General features: G+C 40.1%; 1 protein-coding gene and 1 long non-coding RNA gene across 2 annotated transcripts in view; one reads left to right on the forward strand and one right to left on the reverse strand.

The window, feature by feature from the left end:
- LOC142070627 (killer cell lectin-like receptor subfamily B member 1B allele C) overlaps positions 1-13,649 on the forward strand; it is a 17,432-nt gene continuing 3,783 nt past the window's right edge. Inside the window, exons 1-3 of the mRNA XM_075124453.1 lie at positions 1-105; positions 6,451-6,522; positions 9,929-10,018. Coding sequence (XP_074980554.1) covers positions 24-105; positions 6,451-6,522; positions 9,929-10,018 — 244 coding nt within the window. The 5' untranslated portion in view covers positions 1-23. The remainder of the gene's footprint in view (positions 106-6,450; positions 6,523-9,928; positions 10,019-13,649) is intronic.
- Positions 4,459-13,649, reverse strand: part of LOC142070629 (uncharacterized) — a 26,613-nt gene continuing 17,422 nt past the window's right edge. Inside the window, exon 2 of the long non-coding RNA XR_012666545.1 lies at positions 4,459-4,803. This is a non-coding gene — a long non-coding RNA (uncharacterized LOC142070629). The remainder of the gene's footprint in view (positions 4,804-13,649) is intronic.

The raw sequence follows: 13,649 nt of genomic DNA on the forward strand, positions 1-13,649 counted from the left end.
ACTCAGACAGAATTTTATCACCAATGGCAAACCAGGTCACACACACCGATGTAAAGATTTTACCCAGGGAAAGATCATGTATTGCTCCTCCGACTTCGAATCCAGGTAAAATATTCTTAATAGTTATCAGATTCATATTTGCATGTTGTCTTTTCTTTTAAAAATGTCATTTCAAAAAGCTTTAAATAATTGTCATGACATTTTGCAAGTGAAGGCAATGTATTTGAGGACAAAATTGCACACACATTGTGCCTGATCCTTAGAAGATATCAATCCGCAAAGCTTTATTGAAATCAGTGTTGTCATGCTCATTTACCCTCTCTGAGGATCTGGCCCAGTGTTGCTAATAACAGAATAAAATATACGTTTAGCTAAATTATAAATTAGCAGAACAATAGTTTATTTTTTTAAATGTCTTTGTCTGATCAGAGGGTTACTATGGCTTAAGTAAGCCATGATCTGATCTGAATTAGCTAGCCTGAGAGGCCAATTATTGCATTTGACCAATGTGCTAATTCTGGCAAAATGGTGGCATATAATCCCCCCAAAATCACAAAAGACAGTTGAAAGTTCAGCCACTGCTGCTGCAAGGAAGGCACCAGATGGACCCATTTGTCCACAGTTCTTTTATATTTGGTTTTTAAATAATGACTTTCCTGTAACCAAACTATCAAATCTGTAAACACATCATATGCTTGTCATAGAAGACAAAAGTTTAAGTGGATATTTAGGGGGAAAGAGCTGACTTTGACAATATTTCTTTGTGAATAATATTCCCAGGACTTGAAAACAATTGATAAATTCATTCTTCAGTACATTTTGCAAAAATGATGGACCGCCACTAACCTATGTTACAATGATTAAAAGTAAATATGAAATACATAGTGTTCAGAGTAAGTTGGCTAGTTCATAATGTTTTCAGGGTACAATAGCTATTAATTAATTATATTAGCAACCAACGATGTCATCATTTTACAGTCTGTATTATTAGAATAAATAATATATTTACTATCTACTTTGATTCTTGATTGTTGAGCTGTGATTTAATGTAACGGAATGGTAGAAACAATATTTTGATATATATTTACAAAAACTATTTCTCATCATTTAAATTTCATTTCATTTATTTATCTTAATTGCATTTACAATTAGAATAGTGATAATATATGGTACAGGGCTAGGTTATTATTATTAGTCTGACTTCCTATATATCGCAAGCCATCGAATTCCAACTAATTACTCCTCTATGGGGCTGAATAACTCCTTGTCTACCAAAAGGCGTCCAGTTTTGATATGAAGAAAGAGATGGAGAATCTACGACTTCCATTAGTAGTTTGTTCTAGTGATTAATTGCCCTTACTGTTACAAAAAATTAGGCCTTATTTCTAATTTAACTTTTTCTGGCTTCAGCTTCCAGCCATTGGTTCTTGTTATGCCTTTCTTTTCTAAATTAAAGAGCCCTTTAATATTTTCTTCCTATAAAAGTTCTTATACATTGTAATCAAGTCACCTCTCAGTCTTCTTTGTGAGAAGAAGAACAGATAGAGCTCTTTAAGTTTCTAATTGTAAGGCATTTTCTCCAGCTCTTGAATAATTTTTGTGGCTCTTCTCTGCATCCTCTACAATTTTTCAATAGCCTTTTTGTAATGGGGACACCAGAACTAGATGCAGTATTCCAATGGTGATTTTCCCAATCCCGTACTCAGGGGTAAAGTCACCTCCTTATTCCTACTCAATACTCCCCAGTTTATACATGCAAGGATAGTATTTGCCCTTTTCCCCACTGCATTGCACTGGGATCTCATATTGAGTTGCTTGTGTACTGACCCCTCAATCTTTTTCAGAATTGCTGTGTGGGTATGGCCTATATTCTTTGTTCCTAGATTTATGAACTTGCATTTGAGTGTACTAAAACACATTTTGTTTGCATGGGTCTATTTTACCAAGCAATCCAGATCACTCTGTATCACTGCTTCATCATTATTTACCATTCCCTCAATTTTACTTCTAAGTCATTGATAAAAATATTGAATAGAGTCAGGCCCAGTACCAATCTTGCAGAACACCTCCATTTGATGGTCATTCTCCATTTACAACTACTTTTAGAGATCTTTCTGTTAGCCAATTCTGAATCCATTTAATATATGCTAATATTTGAATCAGAATGTGTGCTACTAAGTTCAATTATTCCTACCCTAAAGTTTTAATATTTTGGCTGAAATTTGGTACACAAGCTCTCAGTCAAGGTGGAAATTGTTCTGAAAGTTTCAAAAAAAAAAAAGGTGAGATTTTTAAGTGCAAAAAAGGTGGAAGAAAATGGAGATTTTCTGCAAACAAATTTTTAAACACCTCTTGTGACTCAGTAGAAGAAGGATGAAACCTGAAATTTGGAAGGGACATAGTTGTTTGATGAAAATTGGTTTTGGTTTGCCCAAGTTATGTGGGGTTTAAAAAATGTATTCTGCATGCATGGTGTTTTTTGCTATATGATAATCCGCAGTGCGGGAGGGTTCTAGTGAGGTGCCCCGAAGTTCTGTTCTTGGCACAATGCTATTCAATATATTTGTCAATGATCTGGGAGAAAACATAAAATCATTCCTGGTAAAGGTTGCAAATGACACATATTTGTGGAGTGGTGAATAATAACTGTCCTCATCATTAAAAACTGATCTGGATCACTTGATAAGATGGATGCATTTGAACAATGTGGCCAATAGCCTAAAAGATATTTAGGAGTTTTTAATTCCCATTGAAATCTGTGGGAATTAGGCACCTAAATACCTTTATCTGGGCTCATTTTTTTAGTACAGTCAAATACAAAGTCATACATCTAGGAACAAATAATGTAGTTCACCCTTCAGAATGAGGAACTGTATCCTGGAAAGCAGTGACTCTGAGAAAGACTTATACCGGTAATGGTAGATAACCAGCTGAACATGAGCACCCAGTGAGATGCTCTGGCTAAGAGGACCAATACTATTCAGGGGAATGTTGAGTAGAAGTTGGGAAGTAATATTATCTCTTTTTACAGCATTGGTAAGACCATTACTGGAATACAGTGTCCAGTTCTGGTGTCCACATTTTAAGAAGAATGTTGAAAAATTAGAAAGTATTAAGAAAAGAACTACAAGAATAATCTGAGGTCTAGAAATCCTGTTTTACGGTGAAACACTTAGAAAGTTCAATCTACTTAGTTTATGCAAGAAAAGGCTAAGACATGACTTGATCATGGTATACAAGTACATGGGGAGAAGATTTCTGACAATAGACGGTGCTTTATTGGAGCAGACAAAGGCATAACAAGATTCAATGGCTTAAAGTTTAAGCTGGTTAAATTGAAACCAGAAATAATGTGAAGATTTTAAACCGTGAGGGTGTTAACCATTGAAAAAATTTACCAAGAGCTGTGGTGGATTTTCCATCACTTGAAGTCTCTAGATCTCTAGATCTCTGGATGTCTTTCTAAAAATATGCTAGCTCAACCACAAGATATGGGTTTTGATACAGGAATTAATATGTGAAATTATATGGCCAGTGTTATATAGGAGATGAGCCTAGATGATCATAATGCTACCTTCTGGTCTAAAAATCTATGAATCTACAAAACTAAGGATCTGCCAAAGTTGCATTGACACTCCGCATGTTTGTGTATATACGCTGAGTGGAAATTTCCCTTTAATAGAAAAAAATATCTCTGTACTCCATTGGATTTGCATATACATGTATAACTAAGTTGAGTAAAATTTCACTTTTAATATGTGGCACATGATCTGTGAAGATCTGAATCTAGTGAGATAGGGCTCTTTTATATGTCACATACGGGTATGTTTGCAGCAGGTAGAATTCAGGTTGCAGGAGTAACCTGGACTTTGCCGTCTGATGATTTCTGAGGACTTTGCATTCTAACTTCAATGTTCATTTATGTAGATACTTTGAAATACAGGCAATGAACTTATTCGGGAAAAATTCTGTTTCCATGATACAGAGTCACTTTTTTTCATACAGCCAGATAAGTTGTGTTTAATATTTAAAAAAAGTAATGTGTATTTATTTGGGGATGGAGGGAATTTTTTTTACATTTACAGGTTTTCTAAGTCAATAGGGTTAAATGAGTTTTCCTATTTATACAGCAACTAAATTTTAAAATGTACAAGCCTCCATTATTTCTTTACCATAAAACAATATTCAGATTTTAAATAAAATATATATTTGAACAATGTCTTCCTGCAAACACTATCAGAGTTATCTCTCTGTACAATAACTATATCTGTATAATTCTTCTGGGACCAACAGCATTTTAAAACTTTTTTTAAGAAAAAATATTTAATTACAGTTATATATAATAAATATAAATGTGCATATTTTCTACATTTTATTGGACGAATCAATTAAGAAAGAACAAAACAAACAGCAAAATGTCTGTACACCCACTGAGTCACAACACAGGGGACCTAAAAGCATAGATGTGCCTCATTTATTAACCATTTCCCCAATATTTTTCTTGTGATATTTACCTTTGTAAAAATTTTGAATAGTTCAGACTGAACACTCTACAGATCAAGTGTGCTCGGATGTTTTTTCTAACAGCTAGACTGCTTATCTGACGGTCATGCATCATTACCTTTCCTTCTCATGCAGCATTACCAGTTCTGCTGACCAAATTCTGCCCTCAGCAACACTTGTGCACTCACATTATAGTCAATGGTATTCACATGTGTAATTAATTGGAATTAGTTAACTATTCTCTTGATGTTACACAGAAAGGAATAAACAGCAGGAACCTCCCTCTGAGTTGTGTTGGCTCTGCAAAAAAACAAGAGGAATTTATCTTGTCATCAACCAGCATTTTTTATTCAGAAGTTGAATCACACTTTAAATTCACAGTATTCTTATAAAAAACATGAACTACCCATGACAGCAGCAACACAAGCCTCATCTTATATCTCACCCTTTCCTGAGTGGGGCAAAGATGCAAATATTATCCTCTGTAAAACTAGGGATATGTTTAACCAAGGTAACATCTTGTGTCCCAGCAAAAATGGTGAAATAATGATTAATAACTGAGGTACACGCATGCTTTAAAGTTGAGTTATTTTGGCTCCATTTTAATCTCCTGCTTAAGTTCCAGCAGCTAATATCTCAGGTGACTCTACAGTTAGGGTTTGATGCCACATAACATTTTATAGTTACAGTTTCAAGTTGTAAGTGTACATATTTATTGGTTCTTTCAAGATAGTTGCCACCAAATCCAGGTCTGAATTGGAATGTAGGGAGAGGGCGGGGAGTTGGGACAAGGAGCAAAGCAAAAAGGTACCGAGATCACCCCATGATAAGATTTGATATCTCTTGGTCTACATGGATTGGAAGCAAATGCTTTACATATACTATCTGAAAACTGGATTAAAGAAGTAACAAATTTAAACTCATTATTTATGATATCATGGGCTAATCACATGTTTGTTAAAAGAAAAGGAGTACTTGTGGCACCTTAGAGACTAACCAATTTATTTGAGCATGAGTTTTCGTGAGCTACAGCTCACTTCATCGCATGTTTGTTGGTATTGAATTTTCCTGGACAGGACCTAATATTAGAGCTAGTTGAAAACGTGTATTTTGTTTCCACAAAAGATTTCAAAGAAAAAAACCCTTTTTTTGTCAAAATGTTTTGCAGGGTTTTTTTGGGGGGGGGGGGGGAGGGCGTGTTGCTGGCAAAAAAAGAAATATATTTAGTTTTGTGTGGTTCATTTTTTTTTTTTGACAAAAACTGAAATTTCAGAAACCCATTTCTCACTGAAAAATGTTTTAGTAGATCAATGTTTGACCACCTCTACCTAATCTATCCGGTCCCTGACATTGGATCAGTGTAATATTCAGTGACTAATATCCACTAGTGACATAGCCCTGCACACAGGTTGGTGCATAAACTACCAGGAGTAGCCCGGGGAGCTATGATTTCTCACAGATACTTCTCTGAGGCACAATTCCCTCTCTGCTTCTCCCTTGCTCCAAGGGGGTGGTAATTTTGTGCTGGCATATATCAGCACAATTTGTGACTCCCCCTGAGTTGACTCAACTATGTCAGCCAGTTTGTTGTGGGCAGAGTCAAGGATCCACCCATTCTCCCCCTCTCCCTTCCCACACACACACACTCCACCCATTCTCCCCGTCTCCCCTCACACACACACACACACACACACATTACTTATCCACCTGTTCCAAGATTCAGGTAGTTCATGCAGCAGTGTAAGGCAGATTCTTACTCCCCCCATTGCTCCTCTGCATAGACGTGTAGTCTCAGGTATAATCTAGCCCATTGTTTCTAGCAGTAATGAAGCTGAGCCAGCACCATGGGGAACATATGCACTTTGCAGATAGACTGATTCTTGTAATGGTGTCTCTATGTAATGGTTGTCACATCCAACATTGTCAGCATTTACTTGCTCCTTACAGGGATCACATATGCTCAACTGCGTGTGCATCGTAAATCTGAAAGGATCAGCAGATCAGAGACTTCCCCTTCTGGTATTGTGGGTATTTGCTGGGGTGGCATTTTTAGTTATTAGAGATGTATTCTTTATTATGTTAGAAAACTGTAAAAACAATATTGCTGAGAATCTCTAAATTATAAATCATGTATAGAAATTATTTCAACATTTTAAATGGTGACTTTTCTATTCACTGGCTTATTGAGCCCTACAACAGCTCTGTGGTGAACGCAGTTTCAAAAGTAGTTTAAACTGGCATTTTCTGATTTTCTGAAATTCTTTTGTGCTCTGTTTCTGAAATTTGGGAGGAGGGAAGTGCCTTAAAATAAAACTGATTTTTAATGAGAACATTCACAAATTAATCAACATAATGTATTGGACTGGGGTTTGGTTTACTACCATTCAGACTCTAGGCATCTAAGCACCTTGTTTATTATGAAACCTTATCTAAGTCACAACTCATTTGCTCCATTGCAGCAACACTCCCAGTGTGTGATTGGCCACAGTTACCCTGGTGAGACCATCTTATATGCAGAGTTTCACCTACTGTTTGTATTGTAAGCCATCTTTACCCCACCTCCTTGTCCTGAACCGCACTGAGTGCCGGTCAGATGGCCCACAGAATACTTTAAACTGAACTCAGAGTGAACATTATGAGAATACTACATTGTGACACTGTATGGAGGCAGGGTTAGAGACCTGGTGGTTATCTGAGTGTGACTCTGTGGCTTATTGTGGGAATGCAACCTCAACCCTGAATTTCCTGGGTTTCTAATCTTTGAGTTTGTGTTATAGCCAGAACACCCTTGTAAAGTGGACAAACTGTGTCAGGGTGTATTTGGTCATTGTGGCTCCCTGCTGAGTCCGCCACAGTCCTACTACCCCTGCACTCCAAGAAGTAGCAAGCTGGGAGAAGAACAGCAATGAAGGTTACTCCTACAAGCTTTCCTAGAGAGGACTCTCTGGAGCAGCCATTTTGGAAACCACAGAGACCTGGTCCTCCAAGGGCAAAAGGGGCTAGCAATAGCCAATCAGGGGCCACGCTGGCCCAAATAAAAAAGGGCTGCCTGGCTTTAGCAGTTTAGCTCCTGGCTGGGAGTGGAGGAGGGAAGAAGGGGGTTTGTACCTGGCTGGAGTAGCCAGCAATCAGACAGCATTCATGCTGGGCTGAATTTCCATAGCTGGGATCACAGAGGGAGAAGGACCTGGGGATGCTGGACCTGAGACAGGGCTGGAGATAAAGGGGCCAGGTGGAAAGAGGCCCAGGGAAACAGCAGTGAAGGACTGAGGGAAGTGATATATGGCTGCTGGTTGTAGGATCCCTGGGCTGGAAACCAGAGCAGTGGGAGGCCTGGGTTCCTCCACCAGCCACAGGTAAAGTAGTGAAAGACCCAAGAAGGGGGCAGGGCTTAGTTGCAAACCTGAACAATTTAAAGGGTCCAGAACCAGGTTTAAGATCCTAGTGAGGGCAAATAGCCTGTTTGTTTACTGAAATCTTAAATACCCCACAAGGGGTTCATTTCAATTTTGTGACTTAGCCAGAGGGCCAAACCACTGAAAACCCACCACAGTTGTCCTGCAGCCTGCAGGGAGCACCAGGGGTGAGAAAAGGCATGTGGTACCACACCAAGCTGCTCAGAGGTGCTCAAGAGGTGAGTGCCCCTTTAGAATCATAGAATATCAGGGTTGGAAGGGATCTCAGGAGGTCATCTAGTCCAGCCCCCTGTTCAACGCAGGACCGATTCCCAATTAAATCATCCCAGCCAGGGCTTTGTCAAGCCTGACCTTAAAAACCTCTAAGGAAGGAGATTCCACGACCTTCCTAGTAAAAAAGTGCTTCACCTCCTTCCTAGTGAAAAAGTTTTTCCTAATATCCAATCTAAACCTCCCCCACTGCAACTTGGGATCATTACTCCTTGTTCTGTCATCTGCTACCACTGAGAACAGTCTAGATCCATCCTCTTTGGAACCCCCTTTCAGGTAGTTGAAAGCAGCTATCAAATCCCCTCTCATTCTTCTCTTCTGCAGACTAAATAATCCCAGTTCCCTCAGCCTCTCCTCATAAATCATGTGCTCCAGCCCCCTAATCATTTTTGTTGTCCTCTGATGGACTCTTTCCAATTTTTCCACATCCTTCTTGTAGCGTGGGGCCCAAAACTAGACACAGTACTCCAGATGAGGCCTCACCAATGCTGAATAGAGGGGAATGATCACATCCCTCAGTCTGCTGGCAATGCTCCTATTTATACAGCCCCAAATGCCGTTAGCCTTCTTGGCAACAAGGGCACGCTGTTGACTCATATCCAGCTTCTCGTCCTTTTCTGCAGAACTGCTGCCTAGCCACTCGGTTCCTAGTCTTTAGCAGTGCATGGGATTCTTCCATCCTACGTGCAGGACTCTCAATGCTCTGATATGAACCTTCAACCTCAACTTCATTTTAACAAAGACTTTGGTGTGGGACCATTATCCTTTCTATACAGTCATATGAACCAGTTTTCAGTCCAAATGACAGTGACCCCACAGCACATCCTTCTGAAGAAACGAGGGTCAGACATTAGGGGAGGAAACCTCCACAGCAACTCTTCATGGAGATTTTCCTGAGGTGTCCCATTGGTGGGATGGCACGTTTACCCCCCTTGGAGAAAAAGAAGAGAATTCATTCCCCCAGAGCCCACTACTCGATGCATATCTCAGGATCTCTCTCTGAGGCATAGGTTCAGGGTGTTCTGGTCCTTGTCCCCTCCTGTACACCATTCCCTAGTTCTCTGGATGAGTGGTTCTATCGGAGCGTCATTACTAGGACTTGCCTCAAAGAGCAGCGATTCACTCCAGAGGGGGCAACAGGAAGTGTGCTTCAACCTGGGGCTGTGTTACCTTTTTCAGGTAATCTGTGTGGCACTGGTGTGTGAACAATGTATCCCCCAGCCCTGCATCCAACTTGCCAAAGATCACAGTGGAACCCCAGTGCCACAAACAACTGATCCCTTCCCCTTCCCGCTACATGGAAGAAAGCTATGTGTGGATGGCCCTCATCATATAGGCTGAATGAATTTTCATGTAATATTTTATAATCTGTGACATTTACAGCATTCCCTTCCTCTGCCAATACTATGATCCTGTCATAGGAAGCAATTGGGTTCCTTGGGGTCCCAGTCATCCTGGGAAACATTCACGCCAAGGTCCTTCTCCCAGAGTGTGATTCTCTCCTATCCTGCCCTTTGTGTCTCCATTTACATCTGTGCAAAGTGGGTGTAAAATGCTAACAAATAAAGATGTTTCCTTTCACTTAGAAGTATTTTTAGACTGTCAATTTCTATCTCAGCACTTGGTTAGAAACTGTCCGATATCTGAAGCCAATGTGGCAATGCTTGCGCATGCTAGCAATGTGAGGGCTTAAATTGCAATTTCCTCCAAAGCAACTCTTTTGTTTTTCTTTTTTGCAGGTCCTGGCTCCCAGTGTTCAAGCTGGCTCCATGTTGTTCTAGTCCTGGGGCTTATCGCACTGGTTTTCATGGCTGTTCTAATCACTATTTGTGAGTGCCACTTTCCAGATGACAACTTTTGCTTTATTCATGCAGCTGTGCATGTTTAAACCTCTCCAAGAGGATATTACATGTAAAAAATAACTGACATTAATGCAATATTATGGGTGACAAGTTAAACACATAAATCAGAAAATTAAAATATTAATGTTTCCACAGGGACATTTACTATTATTTCACATGCAGAATATTTATGAAGGTGAATAGTTAACAAAGCATCAAGTACTCAGAGATACTGTATATGCGCTCTGTGGGGGACTTCAGTGACCTATGAGACAGTTAACCTTTGAATTTCTCTATTCATAAGATTGAATTGCCAGCCTTGACTTTGTGACACTGGACCATAAGGTAGTTTTCTTTGTTTATTTTCCTTGGACAGATCATTAGCTGGTGTAGACTCATAGACTTTAAGCCCAGAAGGGACCATCATGATCATCTAATCTGACGTCCTGCACATTGCAAGCCACAGAACCTCACCCACCCACTCCTGTAATAGACCCGCTAACTTCTGTCTGAGTTACTGTAGTTGTCAAATCATGACTTAAAGATTTCAGGTTACAGAGAATCCACCATTTACACTAGTTTAAACCTGCAAGTGACCCCATGCTGCAGAAGAAGGCGAAAAAACCCCGGCGTCACTGTCAATCTGACCCGGGGGGAAATACCTTCCAGACCCCAAATATGGTGGCCAGTTAGACCCTGAGCATGTGAGCAACACTCTCCAGCAGGACACCTGGGAAAGAATTTGTTGTAGTAACTCAGAGCCCTCCCCATCTAGTGTCCCATCACCCACCACTGGAGATGTTTGCTGCTAGCAGTCACAGGTCGGCTACATGCCATTGTATGCAGTCCCATCATACCATCCCCTCCATAAACTTATCAAGTCCAGTCTTGAAGACAGTTAGGTTCTTTGCCCCCACTGCTCCCCTTGGAAGGCTGTTCCAGAACTTCACTCCTCTGATGGTTAGAAACCTTCATCTAATTTCATGCCTAAACTTGTTGATGGCCAGTTTATATCCATTTGTTCTTGTTTCCACATTGGTGCTGAACTCTCCTCTCCCTCCCTGGTATTTAACCCTCCAATATATTTATAGAGAGCAGTCATATCTCCCCTCAGCCTTCACGTGGTTAGGCTAAACAAGCCAAGCTCTTTGAGTCTCCTCTCATAAGGTAGGTTTTCCATTCCTCAGATCATCCTCGTAGCCATTCTCTGCACCTGAATAGCTCCAGCAAAGTATCCTTGTTCAACAAAGCACTTAAGCACATGCTTAACTTTAGACACATGCTTAAATCCCATTGACCTCCATGAAACATTAGTGTGTGATTAAAGTTAAGCACATGCTTAAGTGCTTTGGTGAATCAGCGGTTCTATGAATGTGAAGCTTAAAAGGTATGTCTCTTTCTGCTTTGGGGTATAGTGTGGAATGAGTTAAAAAACTAAACCCCTTCTCTCCCTTGACACTAGTCTTCAATATTGTGAATTCTCTGATAGCATTACTATTATGTTCTTTGGCCTAAGAACTCCTTTTAGCTTAACTGTACATCCCCACTAACTAGGCCTTTAAAGGTGACAGACAAAAGGGGGGGAAAGAGTTGTCCTGCTTTTTACATCTTTTTGAGGTTTAAATAAGCATGATGGGTTGACCCTCTGGTCTAAGTGGTCCCACTCTCCAATTACACCTGGTTCAAACATGTTGGAAATTTGCAGGTGGGTTTGAGCCATAACCTGGAGTCCAAGTGTGATCTTCTTCTAACAGCAGGCAGCATCAGGGTCACTTTCAAGTAATTTCAAGGCCTCAGTTGATGGACACTAATTGGGGCTGGTGGGACTGTGGAGACCCTGTGCACATAATTCATTGGTCAGATATGAATACAGAAAATCCTTAAGCACTCATCATATTCTTAGGTGGTGCCATTGGCAGATATGGTTGAATAATTTTTCAAGTTACATATTATTTTTTAAAAAGAAAAGGAGTACTTGTGGCACCTTAGAGACTAACCAATTTATTTGAGCATGAGCTTTCGTGAGCTACAGCTCACTTCATCGGATGCATACCGTGGAAACTGCAGCAGACTTTATATACACACAGAGAATATGAAACAATACCTCCTCCCACCCCACTGTCCTGCTGGTAATAGCTTATCTAAAGTGATCATCAAGTTGGGCCATTTCCAGCACAAATCCAGGTTTTCTCACCCTCCACCCCCCCACACAAATTCACTCTCCTGCTGGTGATAGCCCATCCAAAGTGGCAACTCTCTACACAATGTGCATGATAATCAAGGTGGGCCATTTCCAGCACAAATCCAGGTTTTCTCACCCCCATACACACACAAACTCACTCTCCTGCTGGTAATAGCTCATCCAAACTGACCACTCTCAAAGTTTGGATGAGCTATTACCAGCAGGAGAGTGAGTTTGTGTGTGTATGGGGGTGGGGGGGTGAGAAAACCTGGATTTGTGCTGGAAATGGCCCACCTTGATTATCATGCACATTGTAGGGAGAGAGGTCACTTTGGATGAGCTGTTACCAGCAGGATAGTGAGTTTGTGTGTGTGGTTTTTGGGAGGGGGGTGAGGGGGTGAGAGAACCTGGATTTGTGCAGGAAATGGCCCAACTTGATTATCATGCACATTGTGTAGAGAGTTGTCACTTTGGATGGGCTATCACCAGCAGGAGAGTGAATTTGTGTGGGGGGATGGAGGGTGAGAAAACCTGGATTTGTGCTGGAAATGGCCCAACTTGGTGATCACTTTAGATAAGCTATTACCAGCAGGACAGTGGGGTGGGAGGAGGTATTGTTTCATATTCTCTGTGTGTATATAAAGTCTGCTGCAGTTTCCACGGTATGCATCCGATGAAGTGAGCTGTAGCTCACGAAAGCTCATGCTCAAATAAATTGGTTAGTCTCTAAGGTGCCACAAGTACTCCTTTTCTTTTTGCAAATACAGACTAACACGGCTGTTACTCTGAAACCTGATATTATTTTTTGTATGTTTGTAAACTATTTAAATAACTATAAGCCCTGAAAGGGTTTGTAGTGGGTTTTTTTTTTTTTTTTTTACTGCTTGTTTGTTACCTTAGAAATATCAGGATTATCAATTTTGACTTCCTTGTTATTGCTGGAGGATTTCTGTGCGGACTCCGCTACGTAGGAAGGTAACGTCTCATCCTTTAAATTAAATATTGGGATGTTGGATCTTTTTGTTAACGAGATTTACTCTCATATGCTTAGGTTAAATGGGGGCTAATAAAAGAAAAAACTGAATTCTAGACAGTCTGAATCAAATTGATATCTCTTTTCAATTAATCAGATATATAACTGTAGTAAATGTAATGTCATAACCGTACCTATTCTCCACCAAAGTAGGCAAGACCTGAATTTCTTATGGAGAAAACAAGCAGGGAAAACAAATCAAATTTAAACAAAAAACAACAAAGAGAAAAAAATACCAGGCCTTCTTGATATCTCATAACCCAACAAAAAAGGCACAAATCTATTTTTAATCCCTTTGCAAGCTGCCTTCCTCACTGACTGTGCTCTCTGTAATACAACTGTGTTTTCTGACCCTCAGATACCAAGACTGCATATTACTGATGCTCCTATTAACCATGTTGTCT

Source organism: Caretta caretta, chromosome 1 (genome assembly GCF_965140235.1).
Source record: "Caretta caretta isolate rCarCar2 chromosome 1, rCarCar1.hap1, whole genome shotgun sequence".
Classification (NCBI taxonomy): Eukaryota; Metazoa; Chordata; order Testudines; family Cheloniidae; genus Caretta; species Caretta caretta.